General features: G+C 38.3%; 2 protein-coding genes across 5 annotated transcripts; one reads left to right on the top strand and one right to left on the bottom strand.

Moving 5' to 3' along the window:
• Positions 1-5,676: 5,676 nt before the first annotated feature.
• On the bottom strand, positions 5,677-10,914 carry spata2 (spermatogenesis associated 2). 4 transcript variants are annotated; one of them, XM_059527183.1, is made up of 3 exons: positions 10,831-10,914; positions 8,834-9,596; positions 5,677-7,906 (listed from the first exon to the last, which is right to left on the bottom strand). In XM_059527183.1, the coding sequence occupies exons 2-3, from the start codon at positions 9,182-9,184 to the stop codon at positions 6,599-6,601; spliced, it is 1,659 nt and encodes a 552-aa protein (XP_059383166.1). In that variant the 5' UTR covers positions 9,185-9,596; positions 10,831-10,914; the 3' UTR covers positions 5,677-6,598. The 4 variants fall into 4 exon arrangements, with proteins under 4 accessions (XP_059383166.1, XP_059383167.1, XP_059383168.1 ...); XM_059527184.1 differs by having other exon boundaries at positions 8,834-9,593; positions 10,725-10,854; XM_059527185.1 differs by having other exon boundaries at positions 8,834-9,593; positions 10,831-10,852.
• A 4,413-nt stretch (positions 10,915-15,327) lies between these two features.
• Positions 15,328-21,843, top strand: rnf114 (ring finger protein 114). The gene is made up of 6 exons (XM_059527186.1): positions 15,328-15,521; positions 15,997-16,147; positions 17,516-17,622; positions 18,837-18,951; positions 19,187-19,294; positions 20,497-21,843. Exons 1-6 carry the CDS (start codon positions 15,403-15,405, stop codon positions 20,560-20,562), a joined length of 666 nt encoding a protein of 221 aa, XP_059383169.1. The 5' UTR covers positions 15,328-15,402; the 3' UTR covers positions 20,563-21,843.
• Positions 21,844-23,411: the final 1,568 nt, after the last annotated feature.

Genomic DNA, 23,411 nt, shown 5'->3' on the forward strand with positions numbered 1-23,411 from the left:
AATATATTTTTCTCCTTTCGATATTGTGCTTGAATTCGTTAGGCTAAACAAAATATATTATTTGTCTCGTGAAGAGAAATGCACAGACTGCAAATACACTACTAAACAAAACATTCTTTTCATGAGCTTCACCACAACTCGTTCACTTGCTGATATACATCAAATAATTCAATAAATACCTATTTAGAATACACACTTAATTCAAATTAGGCTAAATAATAAAATGTATAACAATAATTCACTGGCCAATATCAGTTTAAAAATGCTAACAAAGATGGATCCTTAATAGAACAACTGAACTAACAATTGAAAGGTACAACATTAATTCCATGAAAGAAGACAGTTCTATAGATTTGAATGCACAGGTTTGAGCGTCCACATCTGAGTGAGAGAGATCCTGCTTTGTGCATTATATACTGTTAGATGTTTTGTCCACATTTCATATGTTGTATAATTATAACTCTTAATAACAAAGATCCACTGACAAAAAAAATAAAATAGCCTAATAATCTTTTAGAAGGGCCTCACTGATTAATTCTGCCTGGGCCCCCACTTCATGTGCCTCTGGGCGTGGCCTCGGCCTCCCTCGTGCCTGAACCTTCAGTTAACAAACCAACTCCCTAAAATCACAGCTGTTGAAAAGGAACATCTAGTACTGTTAATGAATGTAAAAATTATTACTCAGTGAGTAGTTAAAAGATGCCCGATATCTAAAAAAACAAACAAAAAAAAAACACCAGTAAAGACATATCTGCCTGCCACATATGTTAGTACAACATACAGTACAGACCAATAGTTTGGACACACCTTCTCATTCAAAGAGTTTTCTTTATTTTCATGACTATGAAAATTGTAGATTCACACTGAAGGCATCAAAACTATGAATTAACACATGTGGAATTATATACATAACAAAAAGTGTGAAACAACTGAAAATATGTCATATTGTAGGTTCTTCAAAGTAGCCACCTTTAGCTTTGATTACTGCTTTGCACACTCTTGGCATTCTCTTGATGAGCTTCAAGAGGTAGTCACCTGAAATGGTCTTCCAACAGTCTTGAAGGAGTTCCCCGAGAGATGCGTAGCACTTGTTGGCCCTTTTGCCTTCTGTCTGCGGTCCAGCTCACCCCTAAACCATCTCGATTGGGTTCAGGTCCGGTGACTGTGGAGGCCAGGTCATCTGGAGCAGCACCCCATCACTCTCCTTCTTGGTCAAATAGCCCTTGATGCCTTCAGTGTGACTCTACAATTTTCATAGACATGAAAATAAAGAAAACTCTTTGAATGAGAAGGTGTGTCCAAACTTTTGGTCTGTACTGTATATATTCATGGAGAATACAAATATTCCATCTCGAATACTGTATCAAACTAAATAAAAAGAAACATAAATGAGTTGTAAATATTTGAATATGAATAACTGATGAGGATTAATACAAGCATAAACACACACATAAAAGAGTCAATAAACACTGATTATTTGGAAACATCAGTCATATTTTTCTTTATACTGTACATATTTTTAAGAAACAGTTAAGCAACAGAGTGGGATTATCGACTAAATATATGTTGTTAATGCTGTATTATTAGTTAAATGGTAATTTCCCTGCATATTTCAAATCGTTTTATATTCGCTATAAAACGGGCAGGTTAGAGGTCTAAAAATCTAAATTGATTATTGATAAAATGATAAAAATGCACTTATACAAATATCTTAATGATATAAAAGATTTGTAAATATTAAAAGTTTTTTAGCTGTAAAAATTTAGCAATTTTATGTTTTAAACATTGTAACACTTCCAAATGGTAGGTTTCAGGATAAATCAAAACGTACAAAAAAATGTTTGTTTTGTGCTTATAAAATACATACTAATACATATAAACAATGAGAAAAGGCTGCTCTTACCACATTTACTAAACAATTATGAAAGCAAGTGTTATACACATACTACACTTAAGCACACAGTTAGAAACTCTTAGTACACACACACACACACACACACACACACACACAAGCAGACACGAAATTGTTGGAGTGCTTTAATAATTATTTAAATGTATGCTTCTGTTGAAATGTTTAATTCAAAAATATGTTGCTTTTGAGTGTCTTTTTTAGTTATTATTTTAAATGTAGAAATATATATATATATATATATATATATATATATATTAGTGCTGTCAATCGATTAAAAACTTTAACTAGATTAATCACACATTATTTCTGTGATTAATCGCAATTAATCGCAATAAAAAAAGAAATGTTTTTGTACGTTTTAAATATATTTTTTTATGTAATAATTTCACAGTTAAATTTAAATACTTGTTTAAATGACATCTTTTCATGAATGAAGGCCAGTATTACTGATATTAATACAGCTACTGATTTTTTTTTTTTTTTTTTTTTACATTTATTATTAGGCTTCAAAAATATAACAGTTTTTAATTTAAGTAAACTTAAAACAATGCTAACATAAACCCATAATAAATGTTATGTTTACTCTTGCCCTTCCTGTCTTAACAGTTAGGAAATATACAGAAATGTAATAAAGTTATCAAAGTTATATGCAGTCTGCACTGCATAAACTATAAATTATGTAGTTAATCCTTATTAAAGCTACAAAAATTATTTGGTCAAGAGCAGCGAGTTATTTTCTCTGTTCCCTTTGTTCTTTAACTTTACTGACAGGAAGCTTTATTGGCTGCTGTCCCTTTAAGAGCAGACAGACACGCGGATCTCACCGTTTATATACTGTCTATGGATCTCGCCTCATTCTCTCACAACTCTTTTTGTTCATTTTAGACTTTATATAAATCATTTAAGATTGCTCTTATGAGGATAATCGACAAAACTGGCACTTTGGGATGTTTATTGTTAGTTCAAGCGCTTAAGAGAACTGGATTCTGGCGCCCTGTCTATGCATTGTGTGTGTGTGTGTGTGTGTGTGTACGTGTGTATGTGTCACATAAGGGCATTCACAGACAGCTCATTCTCTTTTGTCTTGCCGCGCTTGAAATGTTTAAAAGCATTTAAATGAATAAGAGCGTGATCATATAATGTAAAGCTAAGCAACGGATGGCAGAAAATACGGATGCTGCGTTAATTGCGTTAAATATTTTGACACGTTAAACCAGACAAAAATTAATCGCATGCGTTAACGCGTTAACGTTGACAGAACTAATATATATATATATATATATATATATATATATATATAATAGTAAATAATTTTGCTTATATAAATGTACATTACCTGTAAACTAAGCTGACCTGTCAACTCTTTTTTTGTTGTTTTTTGTTTTATTTATTTTTTCATATCAGAAGAGACTGAGTGTGAATGTGCTAACAATATATGCATTAGTCAACAATCTCTCCACTAAACTATGATAGTCGTGTACTAATTTTACATTTAAAATAATAAGAACACTGCTTCTCATATATAGTTTATACAAAAATATATTTTAGATATTCATCTAAGAGCATAACATCTATTTTATAATCAATTCTCCTTATTGACTCAATATCACATGGATATCTGATCAATCAATCTTGAACTCTTGTACGTGCTTCACTGTAGAACAGACAGCAGAAATCTAAAATACATGTCACTTGAAGTGTAGTGCTTGATGTGTGTACATAGTCTGTAAAATACTGGAAAACATCCTTTCCCAAAGTGTGATTATACTTAACCAGTAGATGTTTCACTCATCAGCTGCTGTGTTCAACTCTCTCTCTCTCCTGCAGTTGTGTTGATTCAGGTGTTAGCTCATGTTTTATCCAAAACTCAAACACCAAAGGCAGTCCTTTTTTTTTTTTTTTTTTGTAGAACTTTATTTTTGAAATTATTTTATAAAATCATCGCTTTTAATTAATTTATATAATTATAGGATTATACTTTTGCTGACAAACAATTTGGCTAGCTCCTTACCCCGTTCACCCCACCACGTCTCCGCTGAAGATTCAACTGGTCTGCCAGACAGAGATCTGTCCTCTGCTTCATGGACAGAGGAAACGAGGAGCAGAGGACTGTGTGTGTGTGTGTGTATGGAGGGTCAACTCAACCATCACTTCATCACCACACAAACCCATTAAACAGGGTATGAGGAGAACTGATGAGAAACACAGGTTATCAATCACTCGGGGTTAAAACGCTTTCAAATGGCTCAGTCACCATGCAGAGATGAGCGCAGGGTACTCTCCCGTCTTCACAGCCTGGGGGGGTTTGGCACATTACAGTTTCGACTGGTTAACCATGCTGTCACTTGAGTGTAAAATCCAATCCAATTATTCCTGGCTGCTGGTTAGTTCTGGAAACATTTGCTGAATTTAAGGATGCAGCAGTGTTTTATTCAACAGAGAGACAAAGGGACGGAGAAATACTGCATCCATTAACACTCGTTCCACTAAATCAAAAACACACACTGACGTTACTTCGTAAGAACATGCCATCTTTATGTCTTGTGCTAGTTTCTGTTTCCCTGACAGATATTTTGGCCCTCGCTTTATGCTGCATACAGACATTAAGCATCGAGTCCTGCCTTCAGCTGACTGGAGAGGTTTACAGCAGCAGGGAGAGCAGGCTGAAAGGTCTCTGACTTTAGGATATGTAGAACAAAAAAAAAATATATATATATATATGTAATTAGTGTTATATTCAGGGAAGAATAAAAACAGGCCAATTAGGGTGAATGTCACAAAAACATATTTAAACAAGTCATATTTTACCCCATAAGAAAAAATATTTTGCATAAAGAAAATGCATTTTTCCAGGTTCTAATTCTCATGACACTTGTGAATAGAACATTAATAAAGTACTACTGTAAGAATATATTGTAGTAGTATTCATTGTACTGAATTTAGTTTATCCTCATTTTAATTTTATATTACATAAAAACAGTCTGGATCATAAAGTATTCAACTGAATCTCATTAATGCGGATCTGTAAACATCACTTCTTCTCCAGATCGTGGGGAGAAATATGACCCAGAACCTGCATGAGCCTCGGCCCTGTGTCCGACAGCCCTTCTGCCAAAACAGCTCGCACTACTGCTTCAGATATTAAAAGAGCTCCGCTTTGTATGGAATAGGAAAGTGAATAGAATTTGTTTAGTATTTTTATTAAGTTAATTTAGAAAAAAATAAAATAAAAATTGGAGCATTTTTGTTCGTTAAATATACGTTTTTTTCTTTTTAAAATAATGACCAACGGCCAGCGGCAGACAGTGAGCCTACGTTTGATCAATTTAGTCTTCTCAAATCATCACGACTTGCCTAAAATAAAATCTGTAGATATAAAACAGTTCAAGCGTATAACAATGTTTAAACGTTAGACCCAGATAAATGTGCGTTATATCCAATAGTTTGTGCGGAGTCGCTTCAGGACATGGAGACAACAGCGTGATCACTTGCAATTTTTTCAGTGGATACGCTGTCATTTTTGCTCAGAAAGGTAAGAGTAATACATCATTCATAACTGCAAAGGGGCTACTTTTATTTGTGTGCACTCACAATATCAATATCAGCTTTTAAAAAATAAAGAAAACAAACAAGATGTGCTTTGTTTTCATCATTAATTAATGGATGTCTAAAATATAAAAATAAGGAGCCTAAAACAAGGCCGAGGCCCAGCCTGCGTCTGACCTTTGACATGAAAATTGACCTGAAGGGGCGTAAGAAGCCAGGGCCCAAATGTAGGGCTCTAATATGACCCACAAAATCCTTTGTGACATTCACCCAGTAATAACACTTTAGTTCATCACTGTATGCAAACACACCACCATAAATGTATTGTACAATGAATTTAAAAAATAATAATAATTGTTTCTCATGACAATCAGTGTAGCAAAATATTAAATTATTCTCCATTTCAATGACTTAACAGGTTAAAACAATGTAAAGGTAAACTGGACAGAGGAAAAAATTATATAAATATACTGACATAATCAACAGTTATGTGCATGAAGTTTGCTTGCAAAGCATGTTAGAGGCCAGGAGCGCCCCCTCCTGGTTTTACTTTCAACAGCAGCATTTTGAACAGCGTAGGCTGACTTCTTAGGGGTTAATAAACCCACAAGGCATTTCTTGTCAGAAGACTCAATATAGTGACTTAACAGCAACTAGAAGTCCCATACAAACTCACAACTGAAGCCCCATTCAACTGGGAACACCACCCCACCATGAGAGCGATAGTCTACATAGATCTATAGAGTCACAATTCAAAATATATACTATTTACTTCCAGTGTAATTTATTTTTTTTCTTTTGTTCAAGTTTGAGAAGTTCGCACTCCCTCGATTCAGTTCCAGGGTGAAGTCTCTGCTAAACATTCACAGTTCCTATGTGCTGCATGGTTATTTTTCAAGCTAACAAGTTCTGATACTGAATGGAAATCTCCGGTCAAACTGCTTTTTTTGTTTTCCTTGATAAAGTAGAACTACTGAGGGACAGGAAATGCACTGCAAGATCACATGACCAAAACCAAACAACTGCCAACTGAGAATGGAAGCAGGAAGTGTTTCCAAAAAAAAAAAAAAAAGTAAATAAAGGATGGTAAAAGCAGAGCTAAAACAGCGCCAGTGGTGTAGTGCACACTGTGTTCCTGGTCTATCGGTACACGAGGTGGGATATGGTGCTGGACTTGAAATTGAGCTGATGATTGGGCACAAAGTTATGATGAGGGTTTTTGCGGGTGCACACATCACTGCCGTAGAGGCTCATGCACATGTCACATGACACCTTGGAGCAGTTGACACAGGTGTGAGAGGCGCCTGGCTTGTTGCAGAAGCCACAGCGAGAGCCGCCCACACTCATCCGCTCACCCCCGCTGCTCATGGAGCCCACCACCGGACTGCTGCCCGAACCCATGGCCTTACCAGGAAACAGCTTGGTGCTCATCACAGCTTTGTCCAGCAACAGCGAGTGGGACTGAGCGTGGGGAAGAGGGTGAGGGTGAGTGTGCGAGTGGGCGTTGGAGTAGACCGACAACTTCTCCTTGATGTGCATGTAGCCATCCAAAGGGCGGGAAGTTTTAGTGTAATCCTGGAAGCCACAACAAGGCGCCGGTTCCACAGCATGGCAGGACGAACACAAGATCATGTCGCACCTCTGGCAAGAGGAGAGCGAAGGACAGCCCATGCCACAGCCCTGGCACTTCATCACATGCCCCTTCAGGACCCAACTGTCCCGGGACTCTCGAGGCTCCCGGCTCTGTGGCCTTGAGGGCGTCTGGTGGCCGCCCAGACCCCGCTCAGTGTACAAGTCCACCTCATCCAGGGAGGACAAGTGGTAGGAGTATGGCTCAGATGGGGGCGACTGAATCGGGAAGAAGTCAGCCACTGGGCTGTAAGAGGGCGGCGCCGCCACAGGGTACAGCGTAGGACTCGGGCGGATGATTTCATCCTTCAGGTCTTCTTCTGTGTCGACGAACAATGGCTCTTTGCGCAGGCTGAGCGAGGCCTTCAGCACTGGCTTGCTGGCTTGGTGCCAGTGTCCTGCGCTGTCTGTTACATCCACCGACTTGGACGGCCGACCGCTTCGCCTTAGATGGGCACGGTCCATGTCCAGCGGCCGCACCGACAGGCGGGACAAGTCCCCTGTAAGGCTGTCTCGTCGGCGGAGGGCATCAGCGCACCCTGCCGCATCTTCTCTGGTGTTTCTCCTCACCTCCACAGCCTCCAGCTCCGAGGCAAAGCCCCGAGACATGGACACCACCTCGCCGAGCAGAAGGCACTCAGCCTGGGCCAGGAGCAGCTCGAAGGCCAGCTGCCGGAGGTGCGAGGCTCCACCTGGATGGTCCCGAACATGGTACTGCAGCTCCTGGTCTCTTGAGTAGCCCATGGAGCGCAGCAGCGAACGCAGGTCTGCGTCACATATCACCGACTGCAACTGGTACACGTACGGCCCTGTGAAGGTCTGTAAGAGTGAGAGAACAGTCATTACACTGTCAAACATCAAATATATATTTCTTTTTTTTTTTCATATTCACAAACTAGAAAGGTTTCAATAGAAGGCTGAATAATAATCCCCAGAATGCAGTGCAGTCTCGCTGAGACTACAAACTTCTCACTGAAACGGAGAGCTGGACGATATGAACCTCAATTAAACCTCAAATTAATTGAACACTTTACCTCAATTAATATTTATTTAACCTTATTTAGTTAACCAATTAACCTTTCTTTCTTTCTTGCCCTCATAGTTCAAGGTTAAATTCAAGGTTTGTAACATAAATATACTCAACTATTAAAAGGTGGGATCTTTTTTTTCTAATGACAAGAGTGCATTTCTTATCTTTTTTTCAATTGTAAAATAACTGACGGAAACAAACTATTTCGGGTTATTTGTTGAATATTTCGAACAATTAAGATCAGAGCTTGCTTGAAAAGCAATATATGAAAAAAAAATCACATTTCAGTTTAATTAGTAAAAAGAACATTTCCTAAAAAAAAAAACTGATACATTTTTGCAAACAAAATAAAGGAATATTGCCATGTCAAAATGAGAAAACCAGCAAACAAAATAGCCTACTTTTAAAATATTGTCATGTGAAAAATCGAAAATAACTCCTATATCTTGTAAATTAATATTATTTTTAATAATGCATTGTGAGAAGTAGACAGTAATAACTTGCATCTCCTGTAAACAACTGTTTTAAATAACGAATGTAAATATAACAGCTGATTAAGAGAAAGAGCACGGATCAAATAACCAATATAACTGACATAGAAAAATTACATTCGTTTACAGTTTAGTTTCGATTAAAGGTCCAGCCCTACTGAAACATCATTCCCTCTGCGTTCCATGGAAAAAAATAACAATGAATCCTTCAATCTGGTGACTAACCTTTATGCAACGGAACTCTTTTTTCCAAGGAAAGAGCAGCAAGTTGGTACAGATGGTTTCCAGCGTCGCAAAGGCCGTCTCCAATGTCTGCAAGTTTGCGCTCCTCTGAGTCCTCAGGGAGTTCTCAGCAGTTTCATAGAACCGAACCAAGCGGAAGCGCTGCCCTGGATCGAGCTGGTAAGAGCCCAACAGTGCTGTTGCAGTAGATATCAGTGCCTCCTCAGTCTTGGCTCCTTGTCGATCTCCTTCAGCGGCTGCCTCCTCAAGCCGATTCTCCAAGGACGCCACATACCTGCGGAATAGATCTTCTCGCAACTTGGCATCCATCTGTGGCAGTGGGCTGCGTAGCATGCAACCTCTTATCCTACAACCCAGGAGTTTCTTTAAGTGGGACGCCTTGCCATCCTCTCTCCCACTGGACGCCGGAAGACCTCGGACAGCGGTGCAGTGTGACGGGGGGCAATCAGCAAGCCGCAATCATCCTCCAAAAGAGCGATATGGAATAATGAAAGTGAAGATGTGCTTGGTTTAATTCGAGCATACGCCGTGCCCAGGGCTCTTTCATGCTGTAATGGGCATCTCTGGGTTCCTCATTAGCCAAAACACCTCAACGTGACATGAGAAGGTGGTTGATTTGGGTGCTGGATGGAGAGTCCCCACCTTATTAAGCCCTTGCTGCAGGCTTTCCGCCGCAGTATGTTGAAGGTCAGGATTTACAGAGAGCAGCGCGCATTAAAAACACCATGTCCAATGCCGCCAGCTGCTGCAACGACAGAAGAACAAAATCTGTTTGAAAAACACCACTTAGGCTGCAGACTAATACATTACGCTTGCCTCACTCTCTGTGCCTGCAATCATAAAGCTAGTTCATAATGCAGGCACGCATCACAGAAAAAACAAAGCAGACCATGAGACTGAAAAATACTCATCATACTCAAAATCATAGTGGGGCCTAAATTAATTCTGTTTTACACTTTATGAGCTTCATGAGAATTATTATTATTATTATTATTATTTATTTTTAATGGAAATGTGTGTAATTCTGTGGAATGGATTATTTATTGTAATTATTATTATTATGGGTTAAAAGGAAGAGGGAACAATTCATGAATTGTCATTTCTGTGAATGACAGGAATTCAGAACGGTTCACATAACTCTGCAGGCACAGATTTCCTATTGGACCTGCCATTATTGTACATATAATATGGGAGTAAATGCTCTCTACTTCTAGCAGTGAATGTGGACTGTTTGAAATGAGGTCCCATGAAGCACTTTTCTTCTAGATGGTTACACTTGAACATTATTCCCAGGGTTTATCTTCAGTGATGTTGGCTGTCATTCCAAGCTGCTTAATTCATACTATCACTAAACATCATTCATTTGCATGTACTTTATCAGAAAGGCCTGTGAATACACCATCAAAATTCTCATCACTACCACCATTCATCAAGACAGCATCATATCATAATCATAACACCACAATGAACATGGTAAAGCTAAAACCCCTACCTAAATAAATCAGCGTTCGAAGAGATCGCAATAAAGCGTTAATAAATAACTAACGTTATGTTCTATCTGCATTTCATTGCTACAGAGACATAAACAGTGACGTGTGTTAGCCACACAGCTAATCTGACAGTCTCCTTTACTCAGAGTAAATAACACTGTCAACGCGCAAGTCAGTCCGATCTGATCTCTCAGCGTGTCGTTATTAAAGGGATAGACATTAATGAAGTTGTTACTCTACTCTAACACGTTTCAACCTCATCTTTGACAGATATGAGATGCAGCTAGCACAGCACTGCTAACGTTAGCGCAGTTGCAGGGCCCTGTAAATCCACACACCACACAATTTAAGCATACACCATCCTGCAATTACATCTTATTTACCTCAGTAAGAACAAGAAGTGTCAGTACACATGCCCGTTGGGTGTCATGCAGTGCTGGGGAGTAGCATTACCGAGCCGCCCTCTCCCCATCATCCAGCATCTCTTACCTTCATGTTCCGCTGGAAATCCCCATCGCTGCACTGCGCATGCGCAAGGCTGCCTCCCCTGCGCGCTCCCGAGGCTGCAGGCTGCGTTCGATTCATTCAGCGAGTCGGTTCACATAAATTATTCGATTCATTGGATTCATCGCTCTCCTTTTCTGAACTTTAAATAAATGTTTGCTTAAACAACGCGCTGTTTTCAGTTACCTTAACTCATTAGGTTAATAAATGTTTATATATTAAAGAGTTTGGTGATTTTACATCTGAGTTAGTTCTGGCTGCAGATAAAGTTTTAATAGTTGGTGATTTTAATATCCATGTTGATAATGAAAAAGATGCATTGGGATCAGCATTTATAGACATTCTGAAGTCTATTGGTGTTAGACAACACGTTTCAGGACCTACTCATTGTCGAAATCATACTCTAGATTTAATACTGTCACATGGAATTGATGTTGATGGTGTTGAAATTATTCAGCCAAGTGTTGATATCTCAGATCATTATTTAGTTCTTTGCAAAATTCATATAGCCAAAATTGTAAATTCTACTTCTTGTTACAAGTATGGAAGAACCATCACTTCTAACACAAAAGACTGCTTTTTAAGTTATCTTCCTGATGTATCCAAATTCCTTAGCATATCCAAAACCTCAGAACAACTTGATGATGTAACAGAAACTATGGACTCTCTCTTTTCTAGCACTTTAAATAAAGTTGCTCCTTTACGCTTAAGCAAGGTTAAGGAAAACAGTTTGACACCATGGTATAATGAGCATACTCGCACCCTAAAGAGAGCAGCCCGAAAAATGGAGCGCAGCTGGAGGAAAACAAAACTAGAGGTATTTCGTATTGCTTGGCGGGAAAGTAATATATCCTACAGAAAAGCATTAAAAACTGCTAGATCCGATTACTTTTCTTCTCTTTTAGAAGAAAACAAACATAACCCCAGGTATTTATTCAATACAGTGGCTAAATTAACGAAAAATAAAGCCTCAACAAGTGTTGACATTTCCCAACACCACAGCAGTAATGAGTTTATGAACTACTTTACTTCTAAAATCGATATTATTAGAGATAAAATTGCAACCATTCAGCCGTCAGCTACAGTATCACATCAGACAGTGCACTATAGACCCCCTGAGGAACAGTTCCACTCATTCTCTACTATAGGAGAGGAAGAATTGTATAAACTTGTTAAATCATCTAAACCAACAACATGTATGTTAGACCCTATACCATCTAAGCTCCTGAAAGAGGTGCTTCCAGAAGTCATAGATCCTCTTCTGACTATTATTAATTCCTCATTGTCATTAGGACATGTCCCCAAAACCTTCAAACTGGCTGTTATTAAGCCTCTCATCAAAAAAACACAACTTGACCCCAAAGAACTAGTTAATTATAGACCAATCTCGAATCTCCCTTTTCTGTCCAAGATACTAGAAAAGGTGGTATCCACACAATTATATTCCTTCTTAGAGAAAAATGGTATATGTGAGGATTTCCAGTCAGGATTTAGACCGTATCATAGTTCTGAGACTGCTCTTCTTAGAGTTACAAATGATCTGCTCTTATCATCTGATCGTGGGTGTATCTCTCTATTAGTTTTATTGGATCTTAGTGCTGCGTTTGACACAATTGACCACAACAGAGGTGTTAATTATAGGACCTAAAAACTCTGCTTGTAATAACCTAGAACATTGTCTAAGACTTGATGGTTGCTCTGTCAATTCTTCGTCATCAGAACCTAGGTGTGCTACTTGATCGCAATCTTTCCTTAGAAAGCCACGTTTCTAGCATTTGTAAAACTGCATTTTTCCATCTCAAAAATATATCTAAATTACGGCCTATGCTCTCAATGTCAAATGCAGAAATGTTAATCCATGCATTTATGACCTCAAGGTTAGATTATTGTAATGCTTTATTGGGTGGTTGTTCTGCACGCTTAGTAAACAAACTACAGCTAGTCCAAAATGCAGCAGCAAGAGTTCTTACTAGAACCAGGAAGTATGACTATATTAGCCCGGTCCTGTCAACACTGCACTGGCTCCCTATCAAGCATCGTATAGATTTTAAAATATTGCTTATTACTTATAAAGCCCTGAATGGTTTTGCACCTCAGTATTTGAATGAGCTCCTTTTACATTATAATCCTCTACGTCCGCTACGTTCTCAAAACTCAGGCAATTTGATAATACCTAGAATATCAAAATCAACTGCAGGCGGCAGATCCTTTTCCTATTTGGCGCCCAAACTCTGGAATAACCTACCTAACATTGTTCGGGAGGCAGACACACTCTTGCAGTTTAAATCTAGATTAAAGACCCATCTCTTTAACCTGGCATACACATAACATACTAATATGCTTTTATTATCCAAATCCGTTAAAGGATTTTTAGGCTGCATTAATTAGGTAAACCGGAACCGGAAACACTTCCCATAACACCCTATGTACTTGCTACATCATTAGAAGAATGGCATCTACGCTAATATTTGTCTGTTTCTCTCTTGTTCCGAGGTCACCGTGGCCACCAGATCCAGTCTGTGTCCAGATCAGAGGGTCACTGCAGTCACCCGGATCCAGTACGTATCCAGACCAGATGGTGGATCAGCACCTAGAAAGGACCTCTACATCCCTGAAAGACAGCGGAGACCAGGACAACTAGAGCCCCAGATACAGATCCCCTGTAAAGACCTTGTCTCAGAGGAGCACCAGGACAAGACCACAGGAAACAGATGATTCTTCTGCACAATCTGACTTTGCTGCAGCCTGGAATTGAACTACTGGGTTCGTCTGGTCAGAGGAGAACTGGCCCCCCAACTGAGCCTGGTTTTTCCCAAGGTTTTTTTCTCCATTCTGTCACCGATGGAGTTTCGGTTCCTTGCCGCTGTCGCCTCTGGCTTGCTTAGTTGGGGTCACTTCATCTACAGCGATATCGTTGACTTGATTGCAAATAAATGCACAGACACTATTTAACTGAACAGAGATGACATCACTGAATCCAATGATGAACTGCCTTTAACTCTCATTTTTGCATTATTGACACTGTTTTCCTAATGAATGTTGTTCAGTTGCTTTGACGCAATGTATTTTGTTTAAAGCGCTATATAAATAAAGGTGACATTGACATTGACATAAATGTATTAGTAATCAGTCAGTGACAATGTGTTCCAATTTGCTGCTGTCCTCTAGTTTAGACCCTAATGTTTTTCTTTTCTGTCCTGTTGTTTACGTTTTTAATGTGTGTGACCCTGAACCACAAAACCAGTCACAATGTTCAGATGTATGCATCATCTGAAAGCTGAATTAATAAATAAGCTTTCCATTGTTAGGAGGACAATATTTGGCCGAGATACAACTACTTGAAAATCTGGAATCTGAGGATGGGGAAAAAAAATGAATATTGAGAAATACCCCTTTAACCTAGTCCAAATTAGGCACTAATCAAAAATTACGTTTTATTATATATTTGCGTTTTATTATATATTTACTGTAGAACATTTACATAAGATCTTCATGGAACATGATCTTTACTTAATATCCTAATAATTTATGGCATAAACGAAAAATGTATAATTCTGATCCATACAATGCATTGTGGGCTATTGCTACATATATACTTGTCTGACTTAACTGGTTTTGTGCTCCAGGGTCACATGTTATGTCACCCATATTTTCATGCTTAAAAGGTTTCTACCTCTTTTCAAAAAATGGTTTTGAAATAGCATCGTTTTGCTAGACCAATTAGTTAATTCAGATGGTCTTCTTTAAACATGAGGAATTTTTAGAAAAATATAATGTTTCCATACCATCAAAGAAATCCACAGATCCAGCTGTTTTTGGCGCAGTCACTGCTTGAGGGGCTTGAGGCCCCTTTTAACACACAATTTTTAAGAAGCTAAGCTATAGACAGCAGTTCGATTTGTTTTGGCACAGATTATTATTATTTTTTTATTTTTTATGTAGCAAAATGTAGCTACCTGATTTTATTGTTGACACTGTTATAGAAAATGTTACTTTACAGTGGAAATATGGTCATTTAGGCATTGTTGAAGGAATTGAAGATGAAAAGACCCACAATATTTTTTTTTCTATTTTATATATGATGGCTAATTTCATATTCATAAATGTAAATTTTAGGGGAAAATCCATGTTTTATAGCATTTTAAAAATTAAGTGAATCATATTGAATCCATATTGCCCTCAAAGATACAAAAAGCCATTCAAGTTTTGCAAGCTTGCTAGTATTGTGTCCCTGTAATAGTGTTTATACATCCCCCTAGAATGTGACTATCCTTATTACATTTTTATTGAATGTGTTTACATTCTATCGCAGTCGAGTGATTAATTTTGACGTTCACGCCTTCCAAATCATTTAAAAGAACCGGTACAAATCCGTGATTCGCTCGTGAATCGGATACCACTTACCGTAACTCTTCAACTAAAGACTACACGCAGACACTAGGGCCTACATTGTAGTCATCTACAGTATTTATCATGTACTTCCTCATGCGATCAGCTGAGTTATTGCTCCTCCCATCCCTGAAGTGAATCACACCGCAGTTCAAGAGCGCAGCAGACATGGCTATGCTCACAACACAGACTCAAACTGATGTGATCGACGCAGAATATGAGGACTACCTCTGCCCCGTGTGTCTGGAGATATTTATCTCTCCGATGACCACAACCTGCGGACATACGTGAGTCCTCGTGCCTTGCAGCAGCAACTCCTCGTTTGACATGTTGATTAGTTTCATGTTTAACATGTTATCACGTGAAACCGACACGAAAACTCCATGCCATGTAATTTAATCTTAACACGACCGTGTCGAATAATCATTCATGAATGCAATTGTTGTTAGAGTTTCTCAGAAGACACAAATTCGTTACTTTCAGTTTTGCTTCTTGTGTACTAAACTTGTGCTGTGTGGGATGCTGGGAGTTGTAGTACTGCTCACTTAATTATTCCCTTGCTTAAATAAACTACAATACTCAAGTTATGAATAGCCTACTTTTTATACGATTTTTAAAGCTCGAACATAACACCAGTAAAAGTGGCACATAGCGAATTACCTTGATAAGTTATTGATAACTTGCCTTGTATGCAAGTATATGTATTATATGTGTATATTAAATGTTTTTAAATGTGAGAGTATATCCTTTTCTTTTGGTCAGATTCTGTGAAAGCTGTCTTAAGGAGTGCTTGCGGCCTCAGAAACCTGTGTGTGCGGTCTGCAGGTCCGATCTGCACAAGTGGAAAAAAGCAGATCATTTACAAGATGAGATGAAAAGAGCAATCGGAAAGTGCAAAGGCTGTAAAAATGAGGTGTGTGGGTGCGTGTATGGGAGTTCAACGTTGTAAGTTATATTGAAATGTGGCGCTTGTTCTTCCACTCTGTCCGGAAGAGAGTATCAGGCAAATATATAAACTGATCAATCACATTATATACATGTAAAAAGCATTGTACTACAAAAATAAAATAACGGATAATAGAAAACAAACTTGGACGGTTGTGCAGGAAATACTGAAGAAAACTTGGCAGATAATTAAATTAATACATAAAATTAATACATTTAATCAATACAATTAGAAAAATGAGAAAAATAAGACATTGTAGAACGGTTTCAATCGCCAGAACAAAAAAAAATCCATCTAGTGGCACTTGAACTGCTTCTGAAGTGGCATTAAGACAATTGCATAATTTATTGGAAACACAAAATTTAGATTTTTGAAATAGGAAACAAATAAATATTTTTATATGAAACTAAAAGTGCCAGTAGGTGAGTCTTTCACTTAAATTATTTGTTTAAAGTCCTTTAATCAGATATGAAGCAAGTGGCTGTCTTCATAAAACTCATGCAGTTTGCTCAAAAACAGATTTGTTCAAAGCTATCGAAAAAACTCAAGTTAAGAGTTAGCACTCATGGTTCCATTTAAACAATTTGTGTTTCCTGTCAGACTGATCAAAACCTGTTCACCCTGACTTGTGGAAAGCGTGTACTATCAGGTATTCTGTTTGGGGCTTTCGGTTTTCAAAAGTGCTTTTGTATGCGGTATGCATCAGATGGTCCCTGAACAGAATGAACTCTGGGTTGTCCTTGAGCTCGCTGTCTAAAGCTCCTTTCACACTGTACGTTGGACCCGGAAAATTGACGGAACATTACCGGATTGCCTTCTGTGTGAACGCAAACATGTCCTGGGATTAATTCCGGGATGGATCCCGGGTTGGGGACCTTGTAACATTCAGTCTCAGAACGAGCTCTGTGTAAAGTGTGTGTCGTAGTGATGACGCACGTTATCGTGTTACTCTTTTACCGGGTGTGTCGAAGGCAGATCAACGTTTGAGACGAAAAAATATTTGCAAACCGTACTGAAGCAGAGATCAGTTAGCTCCTCACTATCCACGCTAAAGCTGAGATTGTTCGCCAGTTTAAGTGAAAGTAGCATTTTCGACTCGTACATAACACATCACATCCTGATGTCACGTGTCATTACGGGACCTTTACGGGTTGTGTGTGAACGTATGGGTCCGGGAAATCACTGGCAGTGTGAATTAACTAAAATCTAACGACTGGGAACAATTGCCGGGACACATTACCCGTGTATTATCAGGAATCTCAGTGTAAAAGGGGCTCAAGTCTAAGGTGTTCTTAGAAGATTTAAAACAAATTTTTCTTATCTACTCTCTGGCAGGTTCTTTTGTCTGACATGAGAAGCCACACAGTGGCTTGCTCTAAATATCAAGACTTTATCAAAGAAGGGATGGAAGCCATTTCAAAGAACCAGCCTTCATTTGTCAGGTAATATAACTGTTTTCAGTATTTAAAGGGGTCATATGATGCCAATTAAAGTTTTCTTTTTTCTTTGGACGGTTGCAAGCTGTTCATGAATAGATAAGATCCGTAAAGTTGCAAAGACTAAAGTCTAAAATCCAAACAGATATTCTTTATAAAAATGAAGACTCGTCCACACCCCCCTAAAACACCTCATTTAAACACACCCCCACATGTCTACGTCACTGTGTGGGAAGATTTGCATAATGCCGCCCAAATGTTCACGAAAACAGAAGGTGTAACTTTGATTCTCGCTGTTGCCGCCGGCGCCATGTCGTGCAGACGCTGTTTCGTTTGTGAAAGCGAAAATAATTAGTTTGGTCTTCCAAAAGAGGACACAAGTTTTATTTACAACACTGATCCAGAACAGTTCAACCCAAATATTCAGATGTGTGCAGTGCATTTGATGGAGGACTGTTTCCTGATGCTGGGAGAGAAGACTACAATGCCGTCTGTTCTGACTGAGTCTGTAAGTACGTTTACATATTTAAATAATTTGCCACTGATGATTCAAACATGAGTTTTCAGCAGTGTAGAGTAGTGGTTGTTGTATGTCTTTCTCCGATCACAAATGCAGACATGGTTTATGTTTACGTAGCAATATGCGATGCAACGCAACACGTTATATTATAATTCGTATTATAATTCATAATTATGTTCCCAATGGATGCAAGAAATGGCTTGTTTGTAATGGGTTTTATTGTTTTTGTCTTGTCTCGCCGTTGTTATGACCGGGACACGCATTACAATATGGAAAGGGGTGTAACATTTCCGTCACACGCTTGAGGCATTCGGCCAATCACAACGCACTAGATAGCTGGCCAATCAGAGCACACCTGGCTTTTCAGACCGATGAGCTTTGTAAAAAGTAACAAGTTTCAGAAAGGCAGGGCATAGAGAGATACAATAATGTACAGTATGTGAAGAATGTTTGTTTTGAACCTTAAATCGCAACCTTAAAACACCTTTCATTACACCCAATACACAAAATAATGTTCCTTTTAGCAGAATCATATGACCCCTTTAAACATTTACATTGATTCCACTTTGAATAAAAAAAAAGTTGAAGTTAAATTCAAAAGTTTACCCAATTTAAAAAAAAAAAAAAATTCACCCAATTTATTTTATGATTTCCATCTTGACCTTTACACACTGGTTTCTTGTTCCTCCTGTCCCTTTAGTTCAGTGCCGAACCGTTACACGTTCACCTGTCCCTACTGTAACAAACAGAACTTTGACCAGGATGGTCTGGTGGAGCACTGCACCTCAAAGCATGCACACGACCCACGTCCAGTGGTGAGGATTTTGGATGGATCTCATTTACAATCCTAGAAGTGGCCAAGTATACAGTTTTGATTTATAAAAGTCACCCTTTTTAACCCATTTCTATTGAAGTACATGTATCTATGTATAGCTCGATGTATTTTGAAAATCAATGAAAAGGAATTCATATCTGTTAGCTATGTCTCAAAGCCTTCTGAAATAGTACCTGTGGAGTCAGGAGTCGTGACCCTTGTTTCCACTCCTGCAGGTGTGTCCGATATGTGCCTCAATGCCCTGGGGTGACCCTAATTACAGGAGCGCTGACTTCTTTCAACACCTAAGAATAAGACATGCGTTTGCCTATGACACTTTTGTGGTAAGTAGAGTACAATGGTTTTCTAGTGTTAAAAGAAACTAAAAATTGTCATGGTGTTAACTCAACTGCAATCTTCCGGTCTGTCTCGTGAAACCAACACGGAAGTGACTAAAACTGCAATTCATGGACTGGCCGCTTGAGTAGAGGCTGGCTCCAAAAGGGAGTCAGTTCCATGTTAAAATGCCCAACTTTACAGCAGAAAAAATGTTTACAGCCTGGTACAAAAAGTGGTTTTGGTGTATAGACATGTAGCAAATTTTGCCCTTCATGACAACTGTGAGGGAGGTGTTTTTTTTTTTTTGTATTATTATGACTTGTTTAAATTATATTAAGCCTTAAAGAAGCATTGCGTAGGCTTTCTGAAATTTCTAACCGTTACTGACACCAGTGGCCGTTAGAGGAACTGCAGCCAGTCTCATGCTCGCTTTTTTTTTTTTTTTTTTTTTTTTTTTTTTTACTTACGAGGAGTGTCCGTGGGTGTCTGAATTGTGCTGGAGGCTGGTCGCTTCTTTTCCATCCGCAGAGTCCATTTGAAAACACTATTGCCGCTGCTTACTACTATGGTTTTTTTTAAGTAAAAACCTCCACATAGCTGCTTTAAAGTTCTGAATAATTAAGGGCGTGGCCACATGAATGACAGGTGGATTACTGCTGCTGTCATTGCCGTTGCGCTAGGTGGGCGTGGCTTCAGCAACCAGCTCCCGCCTCTTTGCACATCTTTGATTATCATTGATTCAGCTTATTCAAAGTTGAAAATAGAAAGAAGCAAATGAATAGGGCAACCAGCATTTGTTTATTATTATTACTAAATGTTTGTTCACCAAAAACAAACTGAATGGACTAATTATTAAAGCAGCAGAAATGGAACCATAAATACTCTGAGACTTGCACTTGACTGTTTATTTCGAATACCAAATGTTTCCATGTCCCTGTAAAGGTTTTGAATGATAGGTATTGCCTGTAGCCAGTTTTTTCTCCAGGCAGATTCATAAGCTCACAGGGATTCGCTTTTATAGATTTATTAAAGCAAACTCAAACCACTAAATGAACAATCATACTTATAACAGTTCAATGCAGTTTTTATATCATTACTTTTTAAGTGAAAGTATATTACTTTTTTATTTTAAGTATGAATTCGAGACTGGCTCTAGTTGGTGGACTGAGCGGAAACTGCCTGTAACCAAAACTTTTTTTTTTTTTAGGATTATGGTACAGACGAGCAAGCCATGATCCAGGAAGCTCTACAGCGCTCTCTCTTGGAAAACTGATGTGAGGGACATATGGATCCCCAGCTGAACTTAACATAACCAAAAGATGAACAAACTACATTGGGATTCAGGGCTAGTCTGACATATTTTTTTTCCCTAATGTTAGTCATGCTAAAGTCCCTATTGGTATATTTTGGGTGATTTCATATATTCATATATAAAATATTTGCATATACGTTCGTATCTGTAAAAATACATAGTCTGCCCATCTATAACTAATTCAAATTATATAACAGATTTGTGTTTATATAGTATAGTTTGTGAAGCAGATTGTCAGATTGTGTGACACTGGCACAGAGCAGTCTGATATACGAGCTATATTTGAGATATATGTCAGTTGCTTCTAGTGTAGAAAATATTGATATTGAATCATTAGGTGATTCTTTTGATCTTAAGAGTGACATCTGATTCAGAGACAATTTAGAGGAAGCAAAGGAATAAGCTTTTTCAGGCTGTGTGTTTTTTGTATTGTTTTGTTCTTTTAAGAGGCCTTGGAGTTGTGTTTCACGTTGAGATGAGTGTTGTGCTATGCAGTGAAATGAGTGTGTTCACACCAGTAGGGGGCATTATTGTATCATTAGTCCACCATATCATCTCTGGACTCTCTGACCTAAGCAGAGTCCAGGGCTTGATCTGACTTATCAAGAGGTATCTGCCCTTGAAATTATAGTTCACCTAAAAATAAAAGTCCTGTCGTTATTTACATACACTCTTGTTGTTCCAAACTGGTATGAATTTCAGTACCATGTGAACACAGACAAATATGTGTACGGAGTTGTTTTGAACCACACTGACTTTCAGTATATAGATAATAACAGTTCAAAATATCTTCTTCTGTGTTTCACATGAGAAAGAATCATTCAGGTTCAGAAAGACACAAGGGTAACTAGATGATGAGAGAGTTTCTGTTTTGGGTGAGCTACTTCTTTAAGCTCCAAATGCATTTATGTAACTCAGTAGAGGGGTTTTGCACTCTTATTTTGTATTTATCTGTTTGTTAATAGCATACATAGCAGTCAAACTGTACATTGCTGTTTTATTATATGGTAACGTTAGTCCATTTAATTGGCATTAGTTTGAAATCTTGCAATCTATTGAACAAAAGTGTAATGCAAGTCAAACTTGTGTTGCATGCTGTTTGACTCAGATTTCACCACTGTGATGATATATCATATCCTGCGCCTATTTCATTCATGCACTGTTATTATCGGTGATGATTCATTGGCCTGTATGTTCCTTGGGTGAATTGGTTGTGTATAGTTAATAAACTTTTTCTCAAAAGCCTGTTCCAAATGAAACCGTTATACATTTACATGATCATCTGCTACATTTTGCTCTTTTGTTGGTTTTGACTGCTTCTATTGTTCTTATTTGGATAAAAGTGTCTGCTAAATGTAGCTATACAGTTATAGCATTATCTTTTCTCAATCCTTGATTGTGTTACTGGAAGCATGTTCAGAACAAACTTTATTACTTTCCCCCTCCACATATTGCTTTTCCCCCACTTGTTCAATGCATGTGCATTCAATTTGGTTACAGTGTGAATCTCTAACTCCATTACTGTTGCTCATTTCCTGTCCCCCAGCGACTGTCAGCTCTCATGTCTGATGGTGCTAAATCCTGATAAATTAAAGCGCTTTAATTATTTAAACACTGGACCCTGAAATCACTGTGAGTGATTTACACCGGTGCGTTAGACATGTTGGGCCAGAAACAACACCCACCTCTATGATGGATGACTAAACGGAGGGGGAGCAAACACTACATGCTATAACACTTACAGGATCTTTCCCAGAGACCCTTTTTCTCATTTGTAAACTGATGTCCATCATCATTTTGGAAATACATGTGTTGGAGCTGTATAAAAGGAGTTTCCTAAATTCCTTATAGATAGGAAATAAGACGTTTTAGGTGATGCCATAGATGAACCCTTTTCAGTTCCTTATCCGCTTAAAGGATAGCTCACGCAAAAATGCTCACCCATTCTGTTCCAAACCCGAATAAATTGTTGAACATAAAAGAAGATATTTTAAAGAACCAAACAGTTGCTCGTCCCTATTGTCTTCCCTATTGACTTCCCAAAAGCAAACATCAAATGCTATAATACATTCATAAAATCATGATCTTTATCTCCTTACTGAAATCTCAGTTGGATAGACGTTATTCCATTTGTCACAGCAAACAATGCAAACTATCCTTTAATCACTGAAAAGGACAAATCCGTTGAGGAATCACCAGGCCTAAAAACTACAGAAATGTTATTTCCTCGTGAGTACACCTGTGCCTGGAACCGCAATTATCCACAGATGAGTGGAGCCAGAACACATCTGAAACAATGTTCTTCTGTAAGTCACATGCAACTCTATTTTTGACCCCTAGAGGGCCGAAAGCTTTGTGGTGCGTCACAGTCTGTATTTTTAAACAATATCATAAATGTCCTCTTCTTGAGAAGAAAAAGAAGATCATTTTCTGTGTGAAGCAGAAGGGTAAAGCTAAAGAAGTTATAAAGTCGAGAGCAGATCTGAGTGTTTACGTTTATTAGGAGTTTATTCGTTTATTATGAGTTAAGACTGTGCTTCTAAAATACTGTGAGCTCAGTTCGATGACGTCACTGGTATATAGACTTTGATGTCAGAAATGTAGTATTTACTTACTAAACTGTACGCCAAAAGTGTAGCATGTCCGTATTCATAGTATTCGGAAAAAAAGATGTCGAAAAGTACCCGAATGACATACTACGTCTGAAGTGCACATTTGACAGACGTTTTGCTATCCCATGAGACCACAGGAGAGGATTTATAAAAGCCGTGAGGCAACGCACCTGATGCAGGTAGATCATGTGAGAGTAA

Source organism: Carassius carassius, chromosome 37 (assembly GCF_963082965.1).
Source record: "Carassius carassius chromosome 37, fCarCar2.1, whole genome shotgun sequence".
Lineage (NCBI taxonomy): Eukaryota > Metazoa > Chordata > Actinopteri > Cypriniformes > Cyprinidae > Carassius > Carassius carassius.

What these genes read in the sequence shown, in the direction of transcription:
- spata2 (XM_059527183.1), bottom strand. Translation starts at nt 9,184, where the DNA reads ATGCTACGCAGCCCACTGCCACAGATGGATGCCAAGTTGCGAGAAGAT. An exon ending in AAGAGTTCCGTTGCATAAAG is followed by an intron (nt 7,907 to 8,833) that starts GTTAGTCACCAG and finishes TCACTCTTACAG; the next exon opens with ACCTTCACAGGGCCGTACGT.
- rnf114 (XM_059527186.1), top strand. Translation starts at nt 15,403, where the DNA reads ATGGCTATGCTCACAACACAGACTCAAACTGATGTGATCGACGCAGAA. An exon ending in ACCACAACCTGCGGACATAC is followed by an intron (nt 15,522 to 15,996) that starts GTGAGTCCTCGT and finishes TCTTTTGGTCAG; the next exon opens with ATTCTGTGAAAGCTGTCTTA. An exon ending in AACCAGCCTTCATTTGTCAG is followed by an intron (nt 17,623 to 18,836) that starts GTAATATAACTG and finishes CTGTCCCTTTAG; the next exon opens with TTCAGTGCCGAACCGTTACA.